The sequence below is a fragment of the Bos indicus genome, chromosome 22 (assembly GCF_029378745.1).
Source record: "Bos indicus isolate NIAB-ARS_2022 breed Sahiwal x Tharparkar chromosome 22, NIAB-ARS_B.indTharparkar_mat_pri_1.0, whole genome shotgun sequence".
In the NCBI taxonomy this organism is placed as follows: Eukaryota; Metazoa; Chordata; class Mammalia; order Artiodactyla; family Bovidae; genus Bos; species Bos indicus.
Window position 1 is genome coordinate 16,124,880 of NC_091781.1, and position 27,267 is coordinate 16,152,146.

Here is a 27,267-nt window from a genome sequence, read left to right on the forward strand (position 1 = left end):
TTTATTTCATTAATTGCTCACGTCTGTACCAATTCCATACTGTCAATTACTTGAAAAATAAAAACAGTAAGGAAAGTTTGCTTTAAAAGATACCAAAATGTTTTATAAATCTAAAAATTTTTGGCTGTTCTTATATTCTTTTTTTCTAAGAAAGAAATATATATTCTTTTCTTTTAAACTCATGTTGTAATTTTTTAAATGTATAAATTAATTTGGAGAGAATTAGCATTTTTTACATTTAACATTCTCATCCAGGAACATGTTATATCGTAATATTTCATGTTCCTCAGTTGATTTTTATAGTGTTCTTCCTAAAGGTTATAATAGCATATATAATGTGTATGTTATTATAAAATATTCTTGTGTCATTTTAGAAAGACTAGAAAGATATAAAGTAAGATATTAAGTGGTTAACCCTGGCTACCCAAATGATGGGTGATTTGGGGGGTTTATTTTGGTGTCTGTTTTTCAAAAGCCTAGTATTTTAGCATATATAACTTTCTCGTAATTAGAGAATCACAATTCCCAAGATAGTAATTGTAAAGAGCTTTAAGTATACCAACATTTTAAATAGATATAAATATTCCTAATGAAAAATACATTTATGTTCATAAATACCACCTATAAATAAAAATCACTCAAAGCTGTTCTTTCTAAATAAAAGGAAACATGGCTATAATTGTTCAAAATAATTAGAAATGGTAGTTTGCATAATTAAAGGTGATATCAAAACTAGGGAAAATGTGTTGATTTATATTTTTCTGAACACTGGAAATTTTGAAGTCAGTGTTCAGTGTTTTAAATAATGTAGAGTAGAATTACTTCCTGGCTTGGCCATAAGCTAGTTGTTTAATTAATATCTAATACATTCTGATCTGGTAAGCCTTGTAGCCTAATATAGAATGTAGAGATATTCACTTACATTTTTTAACCATAATCTCTCCGCAGTGTAGATTTTCAGACAAGGTAGCTATTCGAGAAGAAAAAGAAACTATTTCTGAAGTTTGCAGAAGGTTTGTAACATAATTTTTAATTACATAATGTTAAAATAGTCATCCATGTAATTTGTGTCTTGAGCCTGTTTTTCATTCTCTCTTGTATGTAGTTGGGCTACTATGTCATAAACAGTATGTGGGTATTATTTAACATGTCAGGTATATACAGAGTCAAGGATATTATAAGTTACTTTAAAGCTGTCACTAACTCTTTTTAGCCATAAATTATTTTTTGAGAAAGGAATGAGGAATGGTGATACAATAAAAGAAAAAAAAAGATGTGGATGTGATTGTTATGAAGGTAAGAATAGCTGAAATCAGATGAGCATTGCAGCTTGTGGGTATCTTCCATGTCTGCAGTGATTAGTACTGAGAGGTACAGTACACTCACTGGGACATATTACAGATACCAAATTTAGGTTTGGAGGGTACCTGGGAGATCATTTGATTCACCTCTCACACCCACTTTGCTATGAGGCAAGGCACAGTCAGGTCAGGTGACAAATCTGTTCAAGTTCTTTTATGTTAAGACAGTGTTTTTCCAAGTGTGAGCCTTACAGTAGCAGCGTTGTGTGGGAACTTGCCAGAAATGAGAATTCTTTGTTCCCATCCCTGGCCTACTGAATCAGAAACTCCAGAAATAGGGCCCATCAATCTGTGTTTCAGCAAGATCACCAGCTAACCCTGATACATGCTCAAGTCTGAGAATCTTTATGTTAAAGAAAAGCCTAGGTAAGAATTAGATTGGCACAGTATGATTCATTACCGCTTGAAGATCTTAAAAAGAAAATGTGACAAGGTCAACTTTTTTTCCTATAAGAAAACATTATGTTTACAAGCTAAATAGTTGCAACCTGCAGAATTTTGTCATCACCTTGGCTCTGCCATGATGACCAGGCGTGTGATATTGGGCAAGTGACCACCTTACCCTGGATTTCATCATCTAATCAGAATAAAAGAAGTTTACTGGAAAATCTTTTCCATCTATAAAATTCCATAATTCATATCTCTTTGTTTTATGTTACCTGGTTTATTTTGTTTTATTTGGAGGAGAGTTATGATGATGGCATATCTCAGGGATATCCCTAGTTGGGGAGAGAAGCAGAAATTTTTATTTTGTGTGAAATGATTAAACTCCATCAATGCCACTAGGTTTCAACTGTTATAAGCATTGTCCCCTCTTATTATTTTTACTCACCTATGTCTTATTAGAATTGTATTTAAAGTAAATGTTTTAGTATCTGAATAAGGACATGAGTCTTTCTCTGAGAAAGTAAATTCATTTATATCTGTTAGCTCTGAGGTACTTTGTACCCTTCCGCCTGCTTAAGTTACTTATTTTTCTAGGTAAGTGACCTCAAGATTAGAGTGGTTTCTTTAACTGGTTATATAGGATCTCACTAATTAGAATATAATCAAAGCTGTTTAAATCAGAAGCCTCAAACTATATATTTCTTATGCCTTCTTCTAAAAGGAAGATCTCAAGTACATGTATGAATTTATTATATATACTTGTCCTGAAGAATAACTTTTAATTCATTTGTTTCATTGCACTGTCACTAGAATCATTGAATGGTCTTTTCTGGATCTGGACATTGATCTAGTTCTTCCTCTAACCTTTTGGCTAGCGTGATCAAAAATGTTTTGCTGTAGTTTCAACCCTACCACCCCACTTCTCCCCATACCCTAGCCATTTAAAAAGTATTGGTTTTCTAATTAAGGCAGGAACAACCTATTGAAACTACTGAAGAATCATAGTATATAATAGTAGTATATAGCATAGTATGTAGAACATATATATCATTGGAATGTGTTTCTACTTATTTGATTCTCATTACTTTAATGTTTTTAGAATAAATTTAAATTCTGATTTTGGTTTTTCTGCTCACACAACAGGGATTCTAAAAATACAGAGATTATGGTTGGTGAATGTCACTTAGCAGCACTGGTCTCCAAACCTCTGTGCTTACCAGTGCCATTGCCGCCTTTGAATCTTAATGCTCATCAGGAAGATACATTACTGAATCCACAGATGAATGGTACAATTTTCTTAATAAAATTCTATTGACTTTTGACAATATAGAAATGATACAGGAGATTTTTCCACCCAAAACAAAAAAGTTAAGGAAAATAATTGAGGAAACTCCCTAATGGTTCAGTGGTTAGGACTCTGTGCTTCCACTGCAGGGGGCACAGGTTTGATCCCTGATCAGGGAAGTAAGATCCTGCAAGCTGCAGGGTGGGGCCATAAAAAGAAAGTGGAAGCAAGCATAGGATGTGTTAAGATTAGAAGATTTGTGCACCTTTAGTTAGTACTTTTGATTAAACAACTTCTGGGTGATCTGTATTTACACAATAGTGGCAGTACAGGTAGATTACAGTTTATACCTAAAATATTCATAATTTAGTTGAGTGTTTTAGAAATTAAGAATGTACTTTATACTTTGTGTCATTTTTAATAATTCATAGTGATGTATGTGAACAAAATAAGCTAGATTGAAGAATTAATTTAGAAACAAATCCTCTTGTGTATGTAGTTCACACCTAACTCTTCCATACCTCCCATCTCTGCCCTCATGCTGCCTGCTTTTGTGTCCTGTAGAAGCAAGCCCGTGATTATCACATGTTTTTAAAAGCTTTACAGGTGTCACAGTAAAATGTACTGCAAAGCTATGCAGCAAAAACTTCAACTTGTCTCAAATTATATCTGGATGCAGCCAAAGTAAAAATTGAGATGACTTAAGATAAAAAACATTTCTATGTTATCTTTAGAAAAAATAATTTCTAAATGTCATAATTCTCATTTTAAAAGACTAACATTAAGGAATAATGATGCCTGGTATAGTAGTCAGCCTGGCCTGGCGTAACAAAATTCCACAGACTGGGTGGCTTAAACAACAGATACTCATTTCACACAGTTCTGGAGGCTAGAAGTCCAAGATCAAGTTTCTGGTAGGGTTCAGTTTCTGGCTCTCTTCCTGGCTTACAGACGGCAGCCTTTTCCCCAAGTCCTTACACGGCCTTTCCTTGGTGCATGTGCTTGGAAAGAGAGAGGGAATGCTCACTCTTGATGTCTCTGTAAGGACACTGATTCTGTCAGATCACAGCCTCATTTTTATAACCCCATTTAATTTTAATTACTTCCACAAAGGCACATTGGAGGTTAAGGCTTCAACATATGAATTGGAAGAGACACAATTTAGTCCATAACACCTAGGTCTATCGGTAGTTTTCATCCCTACAAAAAGTTTATTATGTGTTTAACTTAACGATCATTTGAATATAGTACTCAATGCTGCTATGTGAGGCTTTTAAGAAAGTATCTTTAGCTTATAATGAATTTAAAATGTTAAATTCAGATCTAGACATCCTTAAGGAACACCTAAGGTGTAAATTATTGTATATTTCACAGAACTATACCACTGGCAACAGCCTGTGAATTGAACAAAAGAAGTCCAAAGTGAAATATTAAAACATATAGTAGTAGTCTATTTCACTTTATGAAAGGCATAAGTTATAACATATTGGAATGTAAGGTCATTCTTAATCATTTCTAGATTTCAGATTACCAGGGAAACATTCTGTCCTAAAGCTGCAGAATCCTGAAATTTGTGAAATATTTAAGAGGGAAAAAAATGTAGGGGTAAGTACGTTACTTAAAAAATAATGATAATCTTATAAGCATATACTTTGGGGCTTTCTGGTTTTATTTCCTTATTATCATTTAAGCAGTTCTGGACATTTTGTTGATTTTAAGTGAAAAGGAACAGAAAATGAGTAGCAATTTAGAGAATGTTCACAAACAATATAAGACGTTTAAGACTGGGGGAGCGGGGGAGGGATGGGATATCCAAAACAGAAAATAATAGAATGAATAGTTTTCTATGGTGAAGGAGAAAGCTATTAATAAAAAGCAGTTGATAGGAAAAGCTTGTTGTAAATAACTTTCACTCATTACCTTTTTTCTGTTAATTAGAAAAGCTAAGGAAATTTTCAGTTCTAACAAATGCATCTGAAATAAGCATATATAAAAGTAGAAGTAACTTTTTATAAAACTAAAAAGGGCAGGCACATGACAAGGAGGGAAAGTATAAACATTTAAAGCCATGTATAGTGAAACCGTAGTAACTGGTGGACTATAAGTTTTACACTAAATGAAATTGCAGAAATTCAGACAAATAACTTTAAATTGATTGTATCATAATTTTTTTTAAATATAAATTGTTTGGAATTATTTTTTAATCAAATTAGCAAACAATTTATCTTGATACTTTTTTTGGACATATATTATTTCTGATTGTTTCAAATGCTTTCTCACTTGATTGCAGTAAGTGTTTCACAATTAACACAGAAAGGGAATTTGCCTAATTTTCTAGGTGTTCCAGAAGCCACTAGGGTTGATGATACCCCACAGATATTGCAAATTTCATTTTAATACGTTACGTGGCTGTGAGCGATCACAGTGCAAGTTTGGTCACGTGCCTGAGCAAGGGGATGAAAAGGTAAAATGTGTTACGTCTGAAGTAGAGATTGTTTTAATAACCGTTTCAGTCATATGGTTTTAATTCAGATTTGCATCAAATCCTAATATAAGAGCTTTGCCTGATTTTGAGCTTTATGTAAATGGAATCATACATTCTGTATGCTTTTGTTTCTAGCTTCTTTTTTTCAACATGCTTGAGATTCATCTGTATTTTTTTACTTAATTGTAGATGTTTCTTTCTCATTACTGTATAATGTTGACTATACCATTGTAGAGTATAGAAAAATTTATATTGTTGATAAATACTACTTTGATGGATGGCTTCTAAATTTGGTAAATACAGTAGTAATGCCATCAGTGTTGTGCATGTCTTTTGGTGAACATATATAGCTATTCTTATGGGTTATACTTGAAACTGGAATTATTGTGTCAAAGAGTTTGCATATGTTCAACTTTAGTTAGATACTGCCAGATAAATTTCCAAAGTGGTTTAACAAATTACATTTTTAATTTGGTCTGAGAGTTCTGGGTGCTTTACATTTTCATCAGCTCTTGGTGTTATCAGCCATATTAAGCCATTCTAGTGGGTGGGCAGTGATGCTTTCCTGCATGAGTGATGAAATTGAGCATTTTTCAGAATGTTTGTTGGGTATTTGAATATTCCCTTCCTGTAAGTATCTAAATATTTCATCTGTATTCTAGAGGATGTCTTTTTCTTATCCATCTCAAGAATTCTTTTTATATTCTGAATACAAATCCTTTGTTGAATATGTGTATTGCAAATAATTTTTTCTACTTTGCAAGTTGCCTTTTCATACTTTTATTTTTTAGTTTTTAAATTTTTATTGGAATATAGTTGATTTGCAATATTACGTTAGTTTCAGGTGTACAGCAAAGTAAATCAGTAATAGATATTTATAACCACTCTTTTTTAGATTCTATTCACATATAGGTCATTACAGAGTACTGAGTAGAGTTCCCTGTGCTATACAGGAGGTCCTTGTTAGTTAGTGAATATATGTCAATCCCAGTCTTCTCCCCTTCCTGTTTTGTAAATAAATTCACTTGTACCATTTTTTCAGATTCCACATACAAGCAATATATTTGTCATTCTGTGTCTGAATTACTTCACTTAGTATGATCATTATCTCTAGTGCATGCATCCTCCTGTAGATGACATTATTTCATCCTTTTTATGGCTGCATAATATTCCATTATATATATGTACCACATCTTCTTTATCCAGTCCTCTATCAGTGGACATTTAGGTTGTTTCCATGTCTTAGCTATTGTAAATAAAGCTGCAGTGAATGTTGGGATCCATGTATCTTTTAGAGTGATAGTTTTCTCTAGATATATGCCCAGGAGTGGGTTGCTGGAGCATCTGGTAGTTCTGGGTTTAGTTTTTTAAGGAACCTCCATATTTTTCTCCATAATGATTGTACCAATTTACATTCCCACCAACAAGCCTTTTTACCCTTTTAGACATGTCTTTTGGTAGATAAAATTATTAATCTTTATATAGTCCAATCTTACCTTTTTATTTTATTTTTTTCCTTTTATGGTGTTGACTTTTTACATCAGTTCAGTTCAGTCACTCAGTCATGTCTGATTCTTTGTGACCCCATGGACCACAGCACACTAGACTTCCCCATCCATCACCAACTCCCGGAGCTTGCTCAAACTCAAGACTTTTTACACATTACTGAAAAAAAATTTTCTAGATCGTGAAGGGGCTTCTCTGGTGGCTCAGTAGTGAAGAATCTGCCTGCAATGCAGGAGACCCAGGTTCTGTCCCTGGGTTGGGAAGAAAAGGAAATGGTAACCCACTCCAGTATTCTTGCTTGGGAAATCCAGTGGACACAAGCCTGAAAGGCTACAGTTCATGGGGTCACAAAAGAGTCAGACACAACTTAACAAATAAACAACAACATGATCATGAAGATGGTCTTCTGTGTTTTTCCTTTAAAAAATTTGTTGTCTTATCTTTCACATTTAGAAATCTAAGCTATCTAGAATTAGTTTTTGTTTAGGATGTGAGAAGAAGGTCTAGATACATATTTTTTCCCATGTGGATCTCCAGTTAACCAAACACCATCCTTTCCCCCACTGTGTTACAGTATCACTGTGTCATAAATCTGCTAATTGTGTATGAGTGAGTCTCTTTATAGGATCTATTTTCTAATCATTGGTCAATGTGTTTTTCCTTATACCAGTAAAAGAATCCCTCCCTTCTCCAGTTGATTTCTAATCTTGACTTTGTTTCCTTGACTCTTTCTCTGAACAGCTTCTCTGAATAAGGGTTTCGTAACAAATTCAGTATGCATTTCCCATCTTAGTTAACCTAACATCAGCTTCTTTATTCCATTGCCTTAAATTGACTTAAAAAAAAATAGAATAAGCAAAAAGATAGGACTGAAATTTGTATAGTTTTTGTGAAATATGAAAAGGTAATTTTACATTTTTCATGACTTTTACAGGTTTGTATGGATGTGTTTAAGAAATATATAAGTATCAATGAGCTGTGTTTGCTACAACGTGCAGGTATGAGATAATAGAATGATTACTATAAAATCATTAATGCAAGTGTTTCAAACAATGTGCTTTTGTCCTCATGGTTTAAAAGTAAATTCAATACTTTTGAGTATGAAAACTGAGTGTCTTAGATTAGTTCTGTTGGTCTTAGAAAGGATTAATAATAAGTGTGGCATTTTGGTTAATTTTAATCCATGTAACATTGTAATTCACTTACATATGTACTAATATTTTCATGATGTATAAATTTTATTTACAGGTGTAAGACAGAAAAAAGGATGTCGTTAATTAGCTTAAAATCTTTCTGAAGGGATCTGTCAGAAACTGGATCTTCCCTACATCTTCATCCTTTTACACATGTCCCTCGTAAGCTGAGGAGAAGGAAATGGCAACCCACTCCACTATTCTTGCCTAGAGAATCCTGTGGACAGAGAGCCTGGTGGGCTGCTGTTCATAGGGTCGCACAGAGTCGGACATGACTGAAGCAACTTAGCATGCATGCATGCATTGGAGAAGGAAATGGCAACCCACTCCAGTATTCTTGCCTGGAGAATCCCAGGGACAGAGAAGCCTGGTGGGCTGCTGTCTATGGGGTTGCATAGAGTCGGACATGACTGAAGCAACTTAGCAGCCACAGCAGCAGCTTATTGCTAATGCACATCAATCATTCTGTGCAGTTCCATAAACAGGCCAAAATGAAAGTTGCTCAGTCGTGTCTGAGTCTTTGTGACCCCATGGACTGTACAGTCCATGGAATTTCTCCAGGACAGAATACTGGAGTGGGTAGCCTTTCCCTTCTCCAGGGGATTTTCCCAACCCAGGGATCGAACCCAGGTCTTCCACAATGCAGGTGGATTCTTTACCAGCTGAGCCACAAGGTAAGGCCAAAAATACTGGAGGAGGTAGTTTATCCCTTCTCCAGTGGATCTTCCCTACCCAGGAATCGAACCAGGGTCTCCTACATTGCAGACAGATTCTTTACCAACTGAGCTATCAGGGAAGCTTCCCTAGTGGCTCAGATGGTAAACAGGCCAAGCTCTGCTATAATAGAAAAGTCGCTGCTCTTCTACCTAGGATGCCTTTCTTTTATCCCACTTCCCCATAGCAAAGACCTATTCATCTTTCAAAGCCTAGTCATAGAAAATAGGATTATCTCCTCCATTACACCCTTATCTGACTCCACAGCCTCATCCCATTCTCTGCTCCCATCTCCCCCTACTATATTGTGAGTCCCAAAAGGAAGGGACCAAGCTTTAATATTTGTCAAGTTGACAAGTTCACAAGGGGGAAGTACTGAGAAGGTGGGACTCCCCATTACCCTATTTAACCATAGGTTCATTTTTATCTGTTTGATATTTGAATTTCCACATAAAATCCTGTTTCCAGAAGTTGTCTGATTAAAACCATTGTGTAAAACTGCTGCTGCTTGGCTATACCAGAAGGAACTCTTCACTGTTGAGTTGTACCAAACATTTAAAGAACTAATATCAATTCTCAGTCTTTTCCCAGAAATTGAAGAGGAGGGAACACATTGATATAAAATTCCTCAACAAAAACTAGCAACCTGAATTGGAAGGATCATAGACCATGACCAAGTGGAATTTGTTCTTAGAGTACAGTGTAGTTTAACATACAAAAATCAGTCCAAGTAACCACATGAACAGAATGAATGGGAAAAAATACACGATCATCTTAGTTGATGCAGCAAAATACTCAAGAGACTAGGAATAAAAGGAAACTACCTCAACATTTAAAAAGCCACATCTGAAAAACCTCACAGTAAACACCATCAGTCAGTTCATTTCAGTTCAGTCACTCAGTCGTATCCGACTCTTTGCAACCCCATGAATCGCAGCACGCCAGGCCTCCCTGTCCATCACCAACTCCCAGAGTTTACTCAAACTCATGTCCATCGAGTCGGTGATACCATCCAGCCATCTCATCCTCTGTCGTCCCCTTCTCCTCCTGCCCCCAATCCCTCCCAGCATCAGAGTCTTTACCAATGAGTCAACTCTTCGCATGAGGTGGCCAAAGTATTGGAGTTTCAGCTTCAGCATCAGTCCTTCCAATGAACACCCAGGACTGATCTCCTTTAGAATGGACTGGTTGGATCTCCTTTTAGTCCAAGGGACTCTCAAGAGTCTTCTCCAACACTACAGTTCAAAGGCATCAATTCTTCAGCGCTCAGCTTTCTTCACAGTCCAACTCTCACACATCCATACACGACCACTGGAAAAACCATAGCCTTGACTAGACGGACATTTATTTGTTGGCAAAGTAATGTCTCTGCTTTTCAATATACTATCTAGGTTGGTCATAACTTTCCTTCCAAGGAGTAAGCGTCTGTTAATTTCATGGCTGCACTCACCATCTGCAGTGTTAAAGTCTGACACTGTTTCCACTGTTTCCCCATCTATTTCCCGTGAAGTGGTGGGACCAGATGCCATGATCTTCATTTTCTGAATGTTGAGCTTTAAGCCAACCTTTTCACTCTCCTCTTTCACTTTCATCAAGAGGCTTTTTAGTTTCTCTTCACTTTCTGCCATAAGGGTGGTGCCATCTGCATATCTGAGGTTATTGATATGTCTCCCGGCAATCTTGATTCCAGCTTGTGCTTCTTCCAGCCCAGCATTTCTCTTGATGTACTCTGCATAGAAGTTAAATAAGCAGGGTGACAATATACAGCCTTGACGTACTCCTTTTCCTATTTGGAACCAGTCTGTTGTTCCATGTCCATTTCTAATTGTTGTTTCCTGACCTGCATATAGGTTTCTCAAGAGGCAGGTCAGGTGGTCTGGTATTCCCATCTGTTTCAGAATTTTCCAGTTTATTGTGATCCACACAGTCAAAGGCTTTGGCATAGTCAATAAAGCAGAAATAGATGTTTTTCTGGAACTCTCTTGCTTTTTCCATGACCCAGCAGACGTTGGCAATTTGATCTCTGATTCCTCTGCCTTTTCTAAAACCAGCTTGAACATCTGGAAGTTCACAGTTCACGTATTGCTGAAGCCTGGCTTGGAGAATTTTGATCATTACTTTACCATACTCGGTGGCAAAAAACTGGAAGCTTTTCCCCTAAGATTAGGAACAAGGCAAGGATGCCTGCTTTCACCACTTCAGTTCAACACGGAGATGGAAGTTCTCGCCAGAGCAATTAGACAAGGCATCCATTTCAGAAAGGAAGAAGTCAGTGGCCTGTGTGCAGATGATATGACCTTATATGTAGAGAATACTTAAGATTCTGAGGGGAGAAAAGCTGTTAGGGTTAATAAGTGACCAAGTCAACATGCAAAAATCATTTGCATTTCTATATACTGAAATTGAGCGCCCTGAAAAGGGAATTACAAAAACAATTGCATTTACAATAACTTGAAAGAATAAAATACTTAAAAACTAATTTAACGAAGAAAGTGAAAGACTTGTACAATGGAATCTACACAACATTGCTGAAAGAGAAATTAAAGACACACCTCCCATGTTCACAGATTGGAAGACTCCGTAATGTTAAAATGTCATTACTAAGATCATGGCATCCAGTCCCATCACTTTATGGCATATAGATGGGGAAACTGTGGAAACACTGACAGACTCTATTTTCTTGGGTTCCAAAATCACTGCAGATGGTTGACTGCAGCCATGAAATTAAAAGACACTTGCTCCTTGGAAGAAAAACTATGACAAAACCTAGATGGCATATTGAAAAGCAGAACATTACTTTGCCAGCAAAGGTCTGTATAGTCAAAGCTATGGTTTTTCCAGTAGTCATGTATATATGTGAGAGTTGGACCATAAAGAAGGCTGAATGTCAAAGAATTGATGCTTTTGAACTGTGGTGTTGCAGAAGACTCTTGAGAGTCCGTTGGACTGCAAGGAGATCAGACCAGTCAGTCCTAAAGGAAATCAAACTGGAATATTCATTGAAAGGACTGATGCTGAAGCTAAAAGTCCAGTGCTTTTGTCACCTGATGAGAAGAGCCAGCTCATTGGAAAAGACCCTGATGCTGGGAAAAATAGAAGGCAGGAACAGAGGGGATGACACAAGATGAGATTGTTGGATGGCATCACCAATTCAGTGGACATGAGTTTGAGCAAACTCCAGGAAGAAGTGAAGGACAGGGAAGCATCCATGGGTTCACAAAGAGTCAGACACGAGTAAGCAACCGAACAACAACCACCCATGTCATAGATTGGGAGACTAACAAAAGTTAGTTCAAATGGGTTGAAGACCTTAATGTAAGACCTACAACAATAAAACTCTGAGAAGAAAGCATGAGGACAAAAACATCACATCATTGGATTTGGCAGTGATTTCTTGGATATGACACCAAAGACAGAGGCAACAAAGAAAAAATAGATAAATTGAACTTCATGAAAATTTGAAAATTTTGTGCGTTAAAAGACAGTATCAGCAAGATGAAACAGCAGCCCACAGAATGGGAGAAAATATTTGTAAATCATATATCTGATAAGGGATTAGTATCCAGAATATATAGAGAACCCTTAAAACTCAACAACAAAACCTGATTCAAAAATAGACAAAGTATTTGAAGAGACATTTCTCCAAAGAAGAAACACAAATGGCCAATAAGCATGTAAAACGATGCTCAACATCACCAGACCTAATGGAAATGCTTATCAAAAGTACATTGAGATACCACCTCACACCCATTAGAATGACTGCTATCAAAAAAAGAAAAAAGTGTTAGGATGTGGAGAAATTAAAACCCTCACGCACTACGGGAAGGAATGTAAAATTGTACAGTACTGTAGAAAAACAGTATGACAGTTGCCCAAAAAATTAAAAATAGAATTACCATATGATCCAGCAATTCTTCTCCTGGTATATACACAAAAGAATTGACAGCAGGGTCTTGAAAGATATTTATAGCACACCCATATTTATAGCAGCATTATTCACAGTAGCTAAAATATGAGGCAATGCAAGAGTCCATTAAGAATGACTTTTCAGAGCTTCCCTGATGGCCCAGTGGTAAAGAATCCACTTGCCAGTGCAGGAGACACAGGTTGGATCTGTGGTCTGGGAAGATCCCACACGCCGCAGAGTAGCTAAGTGCATGAGCCGAACTGTTGAGTCTGCTCTTGAGCCCAAGAACTGCAACTTCTGAGCCCATGTGCCACAACTACTGAACCTCGGTACCTAGAGCCCATGCTCCACAATAAGAGAAGCCACTGCAATGAGAAGCCCACGCACCACAACTGGACAGTAACCTCCACTTGCCATAACTAGAGAAAAGCCTATGCAGCAACAAAGACCCAGCCCCAGCACAGCCAAAATAAATAATTTCTTAAAAATAAATTGTAAAGAAACACTTTTTCAGTGGAAATCAATCAGTGTTATAATTTTTAGGAGAATGCTCATAAACTAGACTAAAAATATCCCCAGGGTCAGCAGGTTGATGGAGTTAAAACAGAAAGAAGGGGTATATGTCAAAACAGTCTGCTTCCACTCTTAAACAGGCCACTACCTGAAGTCCCCCTGAGAGTGTGGCTCCCTCAGAGTTCATATTGAAACCATGATGTATGAGGCAGTTTGGTCCTATTTTTTGTGGATAGCACATGAGTTAGATCCCAATCTAGTACCTAACATCCTGGTTGACATGTTGTTGCCATTTAACTTTTGCTTTAATGTATTTTCATCAAATATTTCTGATACTGGAAGTGTATCTTTTAAGAAATTGAGTTAATGCTACTTGATCTTTAAATATAGAAAAATTGTCTAATTTAGGAAAGATGAATCTTAAAAGCAGCAAATGACTTTATTATGTATTTCATCATTTTCAGCAAACATGTTTATGGAGTACTACAGAAAGTTTCTTCCAGGTATACACTTTGATTTACAAGTATTAAATGACCTTCTAAGTTCTTTACTCAAACACTGTTTATTGAAAGAAGTATTTCAGGTCATGAACCTCTGCATAATGATTAAGATGCTGGTAAGTAACCTGAAAATACATTTTTCTAATATTTTAAGTTAATTTCTCTGATACATTTCTTATATGTATAATTTAGCAGTTAAATTTCTATTTGTTAAATACTTCCTAGAGAACACTTGTGTTTTTCAGCATAAACAAATTTGAGAAACTTAAAGTATACTGAAGTAAGACATGAAAATGAGTGTAATATTTTTGTTTTATCCAGCCTGCTCTGAAAATATTACTAAAAATATTTGAGTATGTGGCAACTATGAAATTAAGGAATGCTGTACCTGCTTTAATTAATATCTTTTGCAAGGTATGATTTTTTGTTTTATCCATTTTATTCTCTAATAGTGAATAACCAAGAAAATAAGTGATTTCTGCTTACTCTTTTTTTTTTTTTTTTTTGATTTCTGCTTACTCTTAAGTTGCCTTTAACTCACATTTTTTATACCAAAGAATTATATTTTCAGAAATGTTCTTTTTCTCCTGAAGTAGGACTTATTAACAGACTCCAGTGACTAACAGGCCTTGCCCTTAATTGAATAGTTCTAAGCATGCCAGGTTGGAGAAGGCAATGGCAACCCACTCCAGTACTCTTGCCTGGAAAATCCCATGGACAGAGGAGCCTGGTAGGCTGCAGTCCATGGGGTCACGAAGAGTTGGACACGACTGAGCGACTTCACTTTCACTTTTCACTTTCATGCATTGGAGAAGGAAATGGCAACCCACTCCAGTGTTCTTGCCTGGAGAATCCCAGGGATGGCGGAGCCTGGTGGGCTGCTGTCTGTGGGGTCGCACAGAGTCGGACACAACTGAAGTGACTTAGCAGCAGCAGCAAGCATGCCAGGTGACTTCTTACAAATTCATGAACCATCCTCATCTCTACTTCTTAAGAATGATTGAAGAAAATTTTCTTTTTCAAAAAGATTTGAGGTCATATATAACAAAAATAAGTACACAAATCAATGTATAAATAGGACACTGTTACCAAACATGGTTGATGGATAAGAATATGGTGGTGGTTATTGTTTACTAAATGGTGGTCACTAAGTCATGTCCAACTCTTCGTGACCCCATGGACTGTAGCCTACCAGGCTCCTCTGTCCATGGAATTCTCCAGGCAAGAATACTGGAGAGGGTGGCCATTTCCTGCTTCAGGGGATCCTGAAGACACAGGAATCGAACCCACATCTCTTTTTACATTTTTTAAAGTATATTAAAATTTTTACTGTTGTTGAATATTTCTTAGTATTTGGTACTACTCAGCATTTCATTTCAGAGTAGGCCTATAGCAGGAAAACACCCCACTTCCCACCTATTCTCTTTAGGAAGCAGCATTGGAACCATTTTAGCAGATGAACAAATATTTCAGTGAATACCTCTAGTTTCACATTACAAAACTTGACAAAATTACTTGCCTGGAAATTTTTTGAATCAGGAATTACTCAAATGTCCAGTTACATAAGAATTGAGTAACAGGGATGAAATGTATGGCATGGTATAGTTAGTAATAATGTAATATCTTTGTATGGTGACAGATGGTAACTAAACTTATCATGGTTATCATTTTGTAATGTATAGAAATGTCAAATCACCGTGTTGTGCACCAGTAACTAACATCGTGTTATAGGTTAATTATACTTCAAAAAACAAACTTGCAAAAAAGGAAATAAGGTTTCTGGTCACCAGAAGCATAAAGGAAATTGGAAATTGGATGAAGGTGGTAAAAGGTACAAACTTCCAGTTATAAGAGAAATAAGAACTGTGTGTGTGTCACTCAGTCGTGTCGGACCCTTTGTGACCCCATGGACTTTAGCCCACTTGGTTCCTCTGTCCATGGAATTCTCAAGGCACAAATTTTGGAGAGGGTTGCCATTCCCTTCTCCAGGGGAACTTCCCAACCCAGGGATCAAAGCAGGGTCTCCTGCATGGCAAGCAGATTCTTTACTGACTGAGCCACCAGGGAATCCCTATGTATTATGATGAATATAATTAACATGATGAATATAATTAACACTGCTGTATGTTATATATGAAAGTTGGTAAGAGAGTAAATCCTAAGAGTTTTTAACACAAGGAAAAATTTTTTCCTTTTTCTTTTATTTTGTGTGTATATGAGGTGGTAGATGTTCACTAAAATTATTGTAATCTTTTCATGATATATGTAAGTCAAATCATTATGCTGTATACCTGAAACTTATACAGTTGCTGTATGTCAGTTATTGATATAGCTCAGTAAAATTGAAGATAGATAATTTTTTTTTTTAAAGAAGAAATTACCGATCACCTAGAGTCATTGTAGAAAACCTCAACTTGATATGTCTCAGGGATTTTATCATCAGGTATACAGTATAACGACAGTGCTATACTTACTAAAAGACAGAATTAGTACCAAGCAAGAGGTTCGATTGATAAAGTAGTTGACATAACTTGAAGAAGAGGACTAATGTTCAAGTTTAAATTCAGAAGTATTATTTTCATTTTTGCTTTAAATTCTTGATGTAAGGTGTCTTACGGTGGTTCTCAAATATTTGAAGAAAAATATACTTCAGATTTTTTAATGAATTTTAATTCTGTCTCCATGTTTCACTTCTTCCATCAGTCTCTTAGTTTTTCCCACACACATTGGTTTCACATTTTTAAAAGAATGACTACTGTTTACCCTCTTCCACAGCTCCTTGAAGCTGGGATGGTACTTGACCCAGAACACTTTAACTATATTGTTAAGCTTTTATACCAAGTACAGGCTTCCAAGCAAGAAATAACTGCAGTTCTGGAAATGAAATCCAGGTAAGAAAACCACTATAATTAGGACTAAAATATATGTATTTTGATGGGGACTTAAAAAGGTTGAAGACAAAGTACTTATCATTCTTCATATGCCCACCAAAAGTCCTTCTCCCCCTCTTGGCTATGGCCTGGTCACGTTGTCATCATTTGCCTCTAGCTAACCCTCCTGGCCAGCCTCACCAAATCTTTTTCATCACCTGATTTCATCTCGCTACCTGGCAGATCAAATGTAAAGACTCTCTTGCTCTGTTTTACAACTTACTTAATTCTACTTAATGCACTCTCTTACATGTATTCAAATTACTTTAATCCTTCTTTCTCTTACATGTATTCAAATTACTTTAATCCTTGTTTCTCTTTCACTCACTTCTTGTCATGTTAACTAGGTAAAATATTTTAAGGTCTCTCCTTCATTCTTTCTCTGACTTATTTGCTTTCTCTGTTTAGCTTATGAGCCTCAAAAGGCCTTAAAAAAAAAAAAAAACCTATAATAATTACAAGGGTAGTACCATAACATACCTGTATTGAGAAAAAGGAAAGCCATGACTTTGATAAAAATTGTATTCAAGTATCACATACATAGAGAAAAGTATACAAATTTTAGGTGTTTAAATGAACCATAACATTTTAACAAAGGCAGATTTGATAAAGTGCAAATGATGCCAACCAGAAAACTCCTTGAGAAAGCCCAGAAAGTTCCTTCAGAGGCACTTTCACATTTATTTCATTTCTCATAATCCTCTAATACAGAAGTTTCCACACTAGTATCCAGAGGCCAAAAGAAATACATTAACAGTAGCATTTATTAACAGGTTAGATCCAAACAAATTAATAGTAGTTTGACGGTGTCTGACAGATGTTGTGAAAATATTAAAATTACCTGAGGAGCCCTGTGAATTTGCTCTAGTGCCGTTTTATCAGTTCCCTTTTTTCCCCCATACCCATTCAGTGTGATTATTCATTTATAGAGCATTTAGATTGATTTATTACTGTTTGTAGTATATTTTCAGTTATCCCACATCATAGTCTGTTTGATTTGGGAAAGTATGTGAAATACTACTGTTGGTTGTAACCATCAGTATAAACAGATGTGATGAGAAATGTTGCTCCCCCTTATCCCTACTCTACCATTTCTGTTTCCTCCTCCTCTTCACCCCTTTTCCACCTACGTACTAGAGGTAACCAATCTTTCAGTTTTGGGGGTTATCCTCTTATAATGAGCAGATATTTATATATTTTCTTATACCAACTTCTTTTTTATACACAGTGTAGCATATAATGAATTTCAAATTTGCTCTTTTCACTCAAACAGTATATCCTGGAGATCAGTCTAAATCAGTTTGGAGAGAAATTTGTTGTTTTTTAATAAAGGCAAAAGTACTCCATTGTTTGAACGTACTTCCGGTTATTCAGTCAATGTGTGGGTATTTAAGTTGTCCCCAATATTTTGCAATTTAAAACAATACTACTAATCTTGGATTGGAAAAATTAATATTGTTAAAATAGCCATACTACCCAAAGCAATCTAGATTTAATGCATTCCCAATCAAGTTAACCGTGACACTTTTCACAGAACTAGAACAAATAATCCTAAAATTTATATAGAATCACAAAAGAATCTTCAGTGAAGGAGTCAAGAATATTCAATGGAGAAAAGACAGTCTCTTCAGCAAGTGGTGTTGAGAAAGTTGGACAGCTTCATGTAAATCAGTGAAGTTAGAACATTACCTCACAAAATGTACAAAAATAAACTCAAAAAGATTCAAAGACCTAAATATAAGACATGACACTAAAAATCTTTGAAGAAAACATAGGCAAAACATTTTCTGACGTAAAATGTAGCAATATTTGCTTAGACCAGTCTTCCAAGGCAAAAGAAATAAAAACAAAAATAAACAAATGAGACCTAATCAAACTTAAAAACTTTTGTACAACAAAGGAAACCATGAACAAAATGAAAGACAACTTACAGACTGGGGGAAAATATTTGTAGAATGAGGCATCCAACAAGGGCTTAATTTCCAAAGTATATAAACAGATCATGTAACTCAATACCAAAAAAACACCAAAAAAAAAAAAAAAAAAAATCCACCCAGTCAATAAATGACAGAAGACCTAATTAGCCATTTCTCCAAAGAAGACGTATAGATGGCCCACATGAAAAGATGTCCGATATTGCTGATTATCAGAGGCATGCAAATCTGCAGTGAGGTACCACCTCACACCAGTCACGATGGCCATCATCAGAAAGTCTACAAACAATAAATGCTAGAGGGCGTGAAGAACAGGGTGTCCGCCTACGCTGTTGGAGAGAATGGAAATTGTTGCAGCCACTGTGGAGTATAGTGTAGAGATTCCTTAAGAAGCCAAAAATAGAGTTGCCATATGATCAGCAGTCCTATCCCTGGGCATTAATCCAGAAAAGATGAAACCTCTAATTTGAAAAGATGTGTGCACCACAGTGTTCATAGCAACACCATTTATAATAGCCAAGACAGCGGAAACAACCTAAGTGACCATCAGCAGATGAATGGATAAAAGTTAGGAACTTGTCCTTCCTTTTTAATGCTCTGGAATAATTTATGAAACCTTGGGACTAATTACCAAAATTGACCCCCTAGTTGGCTCTTCTACAGCGTTATTAGTTTATTGGCACCCTGCTCTTTGCACCTTTTCTTCTCCTCTTCCCAGTTGCCAAAGTGTACGTCTTTTTTTTTTTCCTGTCCCTGAAGCTATCTATGCATTTCACATTTGCTTTGTTCAGATCACACACAGTTCTAAATTCCTTCTGTGTTGTTTATGTTCTCATCTACCCATGTTTTTTACTTAGCATTTTCAAGCTTGGTGTGGACTTTGTAATGGTAATTTTTAGTCACTGTTAGGTCCTTCTGCTAGTTTCCTGCTATGGTTCCCCTACAGATACTTTTGGTTTGCTTGCTTTGGTTTGTTGTGGTTAGTGTTTGCTTGCCTCATGTCCTTCTGGAGCAGTGAGGGTGGAGTGAGAGCCACAGAGAGCAAGTGCTAGGATTGGTTTTGCTTTTTTTTTTTCCTCTTTGTATTCACAATTATTTTGAAGCTTTGACATTCTCTGTCTTCAAGTTGGGTGAAAGTACAGTTTCATATGAAATTGGTTTTCCTCCTCATTGCCTGTGGTTCAGGAGGAAATAGTTTAAGTAAGGTAACTGCAATTACCATTTTATTCAGCACTAAAGAATTTTATAGCATATTACTCTCTCTTTCTCCAGTCTTTTAGGTATAAGTTAACAAATGAATTAGGAGCAATATTGACTTTGGGGGAGTGAACGTAATTAACCCTTTTCTGTTGTTAAAGGTTACACATGAGGCAATTTAAAAAGAACTGGAAATGTGACTTAGAGGCAGCCTTGAATGAAATAGAGGTACGATGCTTATCTTTTATTTATTTATTTTTGGGGGAGGGTTGGTGGCAGGAATACTGGAGTGAGTTGCCATTGATGCTTACCTTTTAAATACATAGCTGGGAACTCTGAAAACCAGTAACAACAAAGAAACTTTGAATAGTAACCCAATTTTAGAAAAAGGTTTACAAATGCAGCTGTTTCACAGAGAAAAGAAGGAAAAGATGTTTAATTTCTTACAAGTTAATGCTTTCAACTGCAAACATAATTTCTAGAGTTTGACCTATTCTAAAAATCATTCTAGACATAGTTTTTCAGTTTAAAATTAACGTATGTTAGGCTATAATAATCTATAGCTTGGCTTTTCATTCTTATAACTAGGTAGACTCCTTCAGTGCATGAGTGAGTTGGCTTTCTTATCATGATCCATGGGTGATCATATTAAATGGACAGTATGTGACCTGACAGGGCAAAGCCATGGTCACTGTGTGCTCTCCAAGCATTTAAAGTCTGAATAAGAAATAGAGGACTTTCAGGATGACTTGACTTTTTAATTGAAGATCATTTTTATACTCATTCTAGTAATTGTTGATCTAGTCTAAATGAATATTTATATCCTTAAAACAGTATATTTTGTTGGTATAGAAAACTTTTACTTTAGAAAATAATAGAAAGATGGTAAGTTTACTGAAATTTACTTTGTTGGTCCTTTTGTAGAAGAAATGTAATGCCCAAAATTGTGTGTGGGCCCCAAATCACAAATGGCCAAATAATCGTAAAATGCAGTCTCTAACAGTAATAAAATAATGTATTACTGTGGAGGCAGCTCAAATCGTGCTGCTAGTCATCTCTTCTCCAAAAATCTATCTCCACTGTGTATTCCAGGTTTGGGGATGATGTCATTAAGGACATTAGGAACTAAATAATTAAAACAAGTGTACGTTGACATCTGGAACTTATATAGGCTTTGCCATGGTCAGAAAAGCAAATTGTACAGTAACATGTTACTGCTGTTATAACACTTGCCAGGAAGCTTATATAAGATTTGCAGAAATCATGTCTTATTAATTTCTGTAATGCCTACATGTGCCTACCCCATAATATGTTTGCATAAATAACAGCTTACATTTTTTGTTTTGTTTTGAATAATTCTCATAGCATTGTAAAGAAAAAGGTGACTGGACCAAACTGGGAAATGTATACCTTAACATAAAAATGAGCTGTGAAAAATTTGCAGATTTCCAGAGGTTTTGTGCTTGTATTGCTGAAACACTAACAAAAGACTGTAAAGAAGAGCGACCAGGTGTTCCATTTTGTGAATTTGCTGAAACAGGTAAATGTTGCTGTTTTGGTCAGAGTACTGCATGTTAGGGTGATACAGTGTTCTTTCTTCCTGATTGATAGATTGACTGGGACAGTGTTCAAAACATATAAAGCTCCTAATAGTCTCCATGTTGAAGATAAATTAATATTGCAGGATTTAGATACTATTTCTTCTTTATAAATTTTTCCATCTATTTATTATTAATTTAGATTATAATGATAAAAAAGTGATAAAAGGTCAGTATATCAGATGTTTCATTTTCTTATTTTTCTTTTCATTCAGATTGGTAAAACTATTGCTAGCAAATTATAGTGGAGAATCTGAATTTTGAGATCATTGTTACTATCTTCACTGTTGCAAGTTAATAAAATTCATGTGTTTTTGAGACTTTTCTCTGTGTGTGTGTGTGTGTGTGTGAGCCCTTCACTGCTATATTCTCTATCAGGGTTGGCAAACTCTGTAAAGGAGCAGATAGTAAATATTTTAGGTGTTGCACACACAGCATATGATCTGTGTCACATAGTTTTCTTTTCAAACAACCCTTCAAAAATAAAAACTGTTCTTAGAAGCTCACAGGCTATACAGAAACGGGCCACGGGCCAGATTCAGCCCATGAGCTGTAGTTTGCTGACACCTGGTCTTTGTGGTAGTATCACTAATTCCATATTAAATTTGCCTTTTCCATCATTCAAAGTGACTATTTCATTTTCTTCCGTGTATCTACTTTGTGTTTCAGTTAGCAAAGATCTGCAGAATAGTGAAGTAGATAAAACTTTGCTGGGAAGAATCGGAATCAGTGCTATGTACTTCTATCACAAGCTGTTGCAGTGGTCCAAGGTACTTCACTAAATTTTTGTTTGGGCTTGGTCTGTAGAGTGTTTGTTTTACATTTTTGTATAGAATATAAGTTAACCCTGAATGTTAAAATTTTGCTGATTATCACTACAGGGGCAAATTGAGCCTCAGACAGTAAATTAATTATTAGGTGGTATTTTGGGTTTTCCTGATAGCTCAGTTGGTAAAGCGGAGAAGGCGATGGCACCCCACTCCAGTACTCTTGCCTGGAAAATTTCATGGACGGAGGAGCCTGGTAGGCTGCAGTCCGTGGGGTCGCGAAGAGTTGGACACGACTGAGCGACTTCACTTTCACTTTTCACTTTCATGCATTGGAGAAGGAAATGGCAATCCACTCCAGTGTTCTTGCCTGGAGAATCCCAGGGACAGGGGAGCCTGGTGGGCTGCCGTCTCCGGGGTCGCACAGAGTCGGACACGACTGAAGCGACTTAGCAGCAGCAGCAGCAGCAGTTAGTAAAGAGTCCACCTGCAATACAGGAGACCCCAGTTCAATTCCTGGGTCGGGAAGATCCCCTGGAGAAGGGATAGGCTATCCTCTCCAGTATTCTTGGGCTTCCCTTGTGGCTCAGTTGGTAAAGAATCCACCTGCAATACGGGAGACCCGGGTTCGATCCCTGGGTTGGGAAGATCCCCTGGAGAAGGGAAAGGCTACCCACTCCAGTATTCTGGCCTGGAGAATTCTATCGACTGTATAGTTCATGGGGTCGCAAAGAGTCAGACACGACTGAGCGACTTTCACTTCACTTCACTTAGGTGGTGTATTAGGAACATGTGGAAAGGAGGTGGCATGAGATTGACTACTAAGAAGAATCTCAGTATGGAAAATACTTAAGAAGCTGTGCTAAATATCATTTTTACTTGAAGTACCTGTCAATTCAGTATATTTTGCCAACTCCTGAGTATTGGTACTATTGCAGTTTTTGAAGACCTCTCTTAAGATGAGCCCAAGATACAATTAATAGAACTACTTTAAAATTACTTCCTAGGATTCCCTGGAACACTGTTGGTATCTTCATGTCTACCTTTGAGATTTAGCTCATCATAGAAGCAGTATAGCAACTCTAGACCATATTGTACTACCTGAGGTATACTTCCCTGAGGTGCGGGTAGAGTGAGAGATTCAATAAAGTGAAGTAAAGGACAGGAAAATCCAAAGTAGGGAGAGAAGTGCTGAGATATGGAGAGTAGGATAGTTGAGAGTGAGGTTGCTATTGAATCAACTATTAAAACATAACTTTTATTCCTTCCTTCTTTTTTTAAAAAATTCTTATACTGGTTTATTTCTATGCAGTCAAATGCAGGTGGTTTCCTCCCTTTCGATTCTCTAGTTTTTCTGTTTCTTTTTTTTTTTTAATTTGGTTTTTTTTATTGACGGATAATTGCTTTATAGAATTTTGTTGTTTTCTGTCAAACCTCAACATGAATCAGCCATAGGTATACATATATCCTCTCCCTTTTGAACCTCCCTCCTATCTCCCTCCCCCCTTCCTTCTTTTTTATGAAGAGGTTGTTTCACAATTGAAATAATATTTAAGGACATTAAATGTGTACATGGTCACTCATGTACATATACAAAATTCAAAATTTTTTTAAAGAAGAACATTTTAAAATAATCATTGTACAGAAGATCTCCAGTTTCCAAGCTCTTCAAGAGCACTTATTATCTGATAAACCTGGACTGGACAAAATGTACTTTGTCCCCCTTCTCACAGTCTAGCTTAAGGTCTATCATAGCATTAATTTCTTGGGTATTTAATGCTTGAGAATTTGAGGACTACCTAGTAGGGAAGTTGTTTTTAAAGCTCAGACTGATTCTGCTTTAATTTCAGAGTATATTTTAATTTTATTTGGTTGTTTTTATTTAAGATATAAGTGGTTGGTGAATTTGTGCCTATATTTTAATTTTAAATGTTCACTATCTTATTCAGAATGAGTATTTTATTTGTTATCTTACTTAGCTGAATTTTTAATGAATTGTAAATGAAAATTTTTAATAAAGCTTCCTTTATGAACATAAAAGTAAAACCATTGGAATTAAATTTAAGGTATCCCTTGAAAAATGCACTCATTTAATGCAGTCAGATTGAAAGTGCTTTGACATCATAATATGGATCTGACTCAAAATAGCGTATAATATAATATGAAACAAGAGTCTGTAAACTAAAAGCCAGATCTGGCCCACAGCCTATTTTTATACTACTCATGAGCTAAGAATGTTTCTTACATTTTTAAAGGCTTAGAAATTTAAAAACAACCACAAAGAATATGCAACTGACCAAATGTGACTTGCAAAGCCCAAGGTATTTTCTATCTGGCTTTTTATAGAAAAATTTGGCTGACCCTAATAGAAATAATAACACATGTCCAATTTCTAATGTCTACCCTAGAGACAGTCTTTATGTAGACTATGTGAAGCTATTAGCCTATTGACTCAGAAAAACAATTTTCAGCCAACAATTTTATCCCTTTTTTCCCCACTATCATTCTTTTTCTCAATTTTATATTAAGTTATCTTTTCATTCAGTCTCCCTCCTGGGTCTCAGGGTGATCAGCATAAGAAGAGCAAGAACATATAATGGGTAGTTTTCCACTTTAAGGCATGAAATCTTTTTGCCAAATGAGGTCTTTAGAAAGGAAGCTCACTGACTAAAACAGATGAAAGGAGATCCACTGAAAGGAGGCCCAGTGGTTAATGAGGCAAAGTCCTGCTTGCTCCCCTTCCCTTTCCGTTTTCATGGCTGAGCTGGAAAGGGCTTAAGGAGAGCGTCTTGAAGCAGTTTGATAGCTATCAGTCTCGAATGATTCAAATTGCATAATTACCTTCTATATAATCTTCAGTGACTTTGTATCTCTATAATATTCTAAATGATTAACAATCAGTGTTCTTTTTTTTTTTTTACTCTAGGGAAGGAAGGTCTTAGATAAACTATATGAATTAAAAATACATTTTACAAGTTTAAAAGGACTTATAGGGCCTGAGAAGTTAGCACCAAGATGTCAAATTGTGAATATTGCAGCAGAAATTTTTCTAAAAAGTGGAAGCCTAGATGGTGCCATTTGGGTATTAAGGGGTAAGTTCTGATACATACCAGCATGGAATATTTTGTAAGCTTATTATAAATTCTTGGATTTGTAATTACCTCAAGTTGATATTAAGTGGTGGGTGATAATTTGGCCTAAGCTCTAGTGTTCATGTGGGTAGGAAAGGTTGTTGTGTAAAATGAAAGGAGAATGTTAACCTAGCTTTAAAGAGAAACTGTATGAACCTTTGTTGAAAAGTTAGTTGTTACTTTGGCCTCAGCACCAGAGAAATGCTTTACCTGATTATCTCAGTTAACCTTCATGGAAACCCTATGAGTTTGAAATTATTATAATCCCCATGTTACTGATAAGAAAATCTTGTTAGAAACAATAAGCAGCTTGCCCAAAATGACATAACAAGTAAGATGTGGAGGCCAGATTTAATCCCAGACAGCCCAGCTTCAGAGCCCAAGCTTCAGCTGCTGACAGAGGGAAATCCTGATTGCAATCTGTGTAAACCCTATGTGCCAACAAGCTGGCTCCAAACCAAGACAATAAAACTTGTTTTCCCTAGTAAGTCAGTTCATCTAACAGAAATTACAATTACAATGCAGTTAAGCCAGCAGAAGCAACTAAGGTCAGTTGGGCATGAGGTAAATATAATTTAGAGAGCAAAGTAGTAGCACAGCATCTAATATAGCTTTGGCTACTTAGACCATCAAGCAGATCTTATTTGATAAAATGGGATAAATAAGAATGAAGATGGAGAAGGAAATGACAACCCACTCCAGTATTCTTGCCTGGAAAATTCCATGGACAGAGGAGCCTGGTGGGCTACACAGTCCATGGGGTCGCAAACAGTTGGACACGACTGAGCGACTGAGCGAGCAACCACCTAAAGGAAAGCAAGAGCGGCTGGTGTGCAATTCAGTGGCAACATAGAACCAGTGAGTGATGACAAGGACCCATGACTGCCACACACAGCTACTCTTGGCGCAGGAACGTGGAAGCCACCATTCACAAGTCTATAACAAGATGATTGACAACTGGAGGTAATTTCCAATTCATCGCAGCCCACTGGGTCCCAGAGTGATATCCCTGGCTCTTGTTCACAGGACTTTCAATGTATTATGGATATTAACCCTGTGTCTATGATGTGTTTTCCCCAGTGTTCAGAGTTGCTATATATGTAAATGAAGCCAGTAAGGGTCTGGATCGTTAAGAAAAGGTATGGTATGAGGGGAGAGAAGCCCGTTTGGTGACCAGGAATGGCAACATAGAATGGAAACAGTTACTACAAAGAAGCTGGTGCTTTGGAAGGAAGAGCACCTGGGATGAGTGTCACAAGCACACGTTTTTACAAGGATCTAATGACATGAAGCAGATGAAGTCCTTGATGAACCACTCAGTGCTGTGCACACCAGAGCTGGTGCCAGCTTTTGCACTTCTTATACACGAGAGAGAAATAAACCCTCTTGTTTAAAAAAAAAAAAGAATGAAGAAACCTCAAGAATCTCAGAGTTTAGGTAGAAGACAGAATAAACCTATAAATAAATAAAATTGAAAGCTTTTGCACTTAGACACAAAACTAGCATATGTACATATTTATCTATATATAAAACACCTGCATTTATCAAATGCTGAGATTTTATGGAATATAGAGGTTGTGATTAGACTTTGTGATCAAAAGCTTGTTGGAAAAGGTTTTCTTCAATTTAACAAATGTAGCCAGTGAAGTTTCCTGGGAGAAAGATTAACAAAAATAGAAGGGTATAACACAAAATACAAATATACAAATACAAAATAGAATGTTTATAAAAAGAGGAAGTAGAAAAATGCAAGCCAGAGTTCACAAGCTCCATGAGAAAGAAAAAATGTGTTAAGAAATGGAAAGGGTAAAATAGTTGGTAAAAATGGGTATAGGTGATCATCTGCCTAAAAGTTTATG

General features: G+C 36.3%; 1 protein-coding gene across 1 annotated transcript in view; it reads left to right on the forward strand.

The window, feature by feature from the left end:
• The window catches only part of TOPAZ1 (testis and ovary specific TOPAZ 1), a 60,916-nt gene that overhangs the window by 21,498 nt on the left and 12,151 nt on the right, over window positions 1-27,267 (forward strand). The window contains exons 5-16 of the mRNA XM_070776193.1: window positions 949-1,013; window positions 2,892-3,034; window positions 4,553-4,638; window positions 5,372-5,497; window positions 7,959-8,022; window positions 13,816-13,967; window positions 14,173-14,265; window positions 16,627-16,742; window positions 20,074-20,140; window positions 21,278-21,452; window positions 22,180-22,280; window positions 25,204-25,369. Of these exons, the coding sequence (XP_070632294.1) occupies window positions 949-1,013; window positions 2,892-3,034; window positions 4,553-4,638; window positions 5,372-5,497; window positions 7,959-8,022; window positions 13,816-13,967; window positions 14,173-14,265; window positions 16,627-16,742; window positions 20,074-20,140; window positions 21,278-21,452; window positions 22,180-22,280; window positions 25,204-25,369 (1,354 nt within the window). The remainder of the gene's footprint in view (window positions 1-948; window positions 1,014-2,891; window positions 3,035-4,552; window positions 4,639-5,371; window positions 5,498-7,958; window positions 8,023-13,815; window positions 13,968-14,172; window positions 14,266-16,626; window positions 16,743-20,073; window positions 20,141-21,277; window positions 21,453-22,179; window positions 22,281-25,203; window positions 25,370-27,267) is intronic.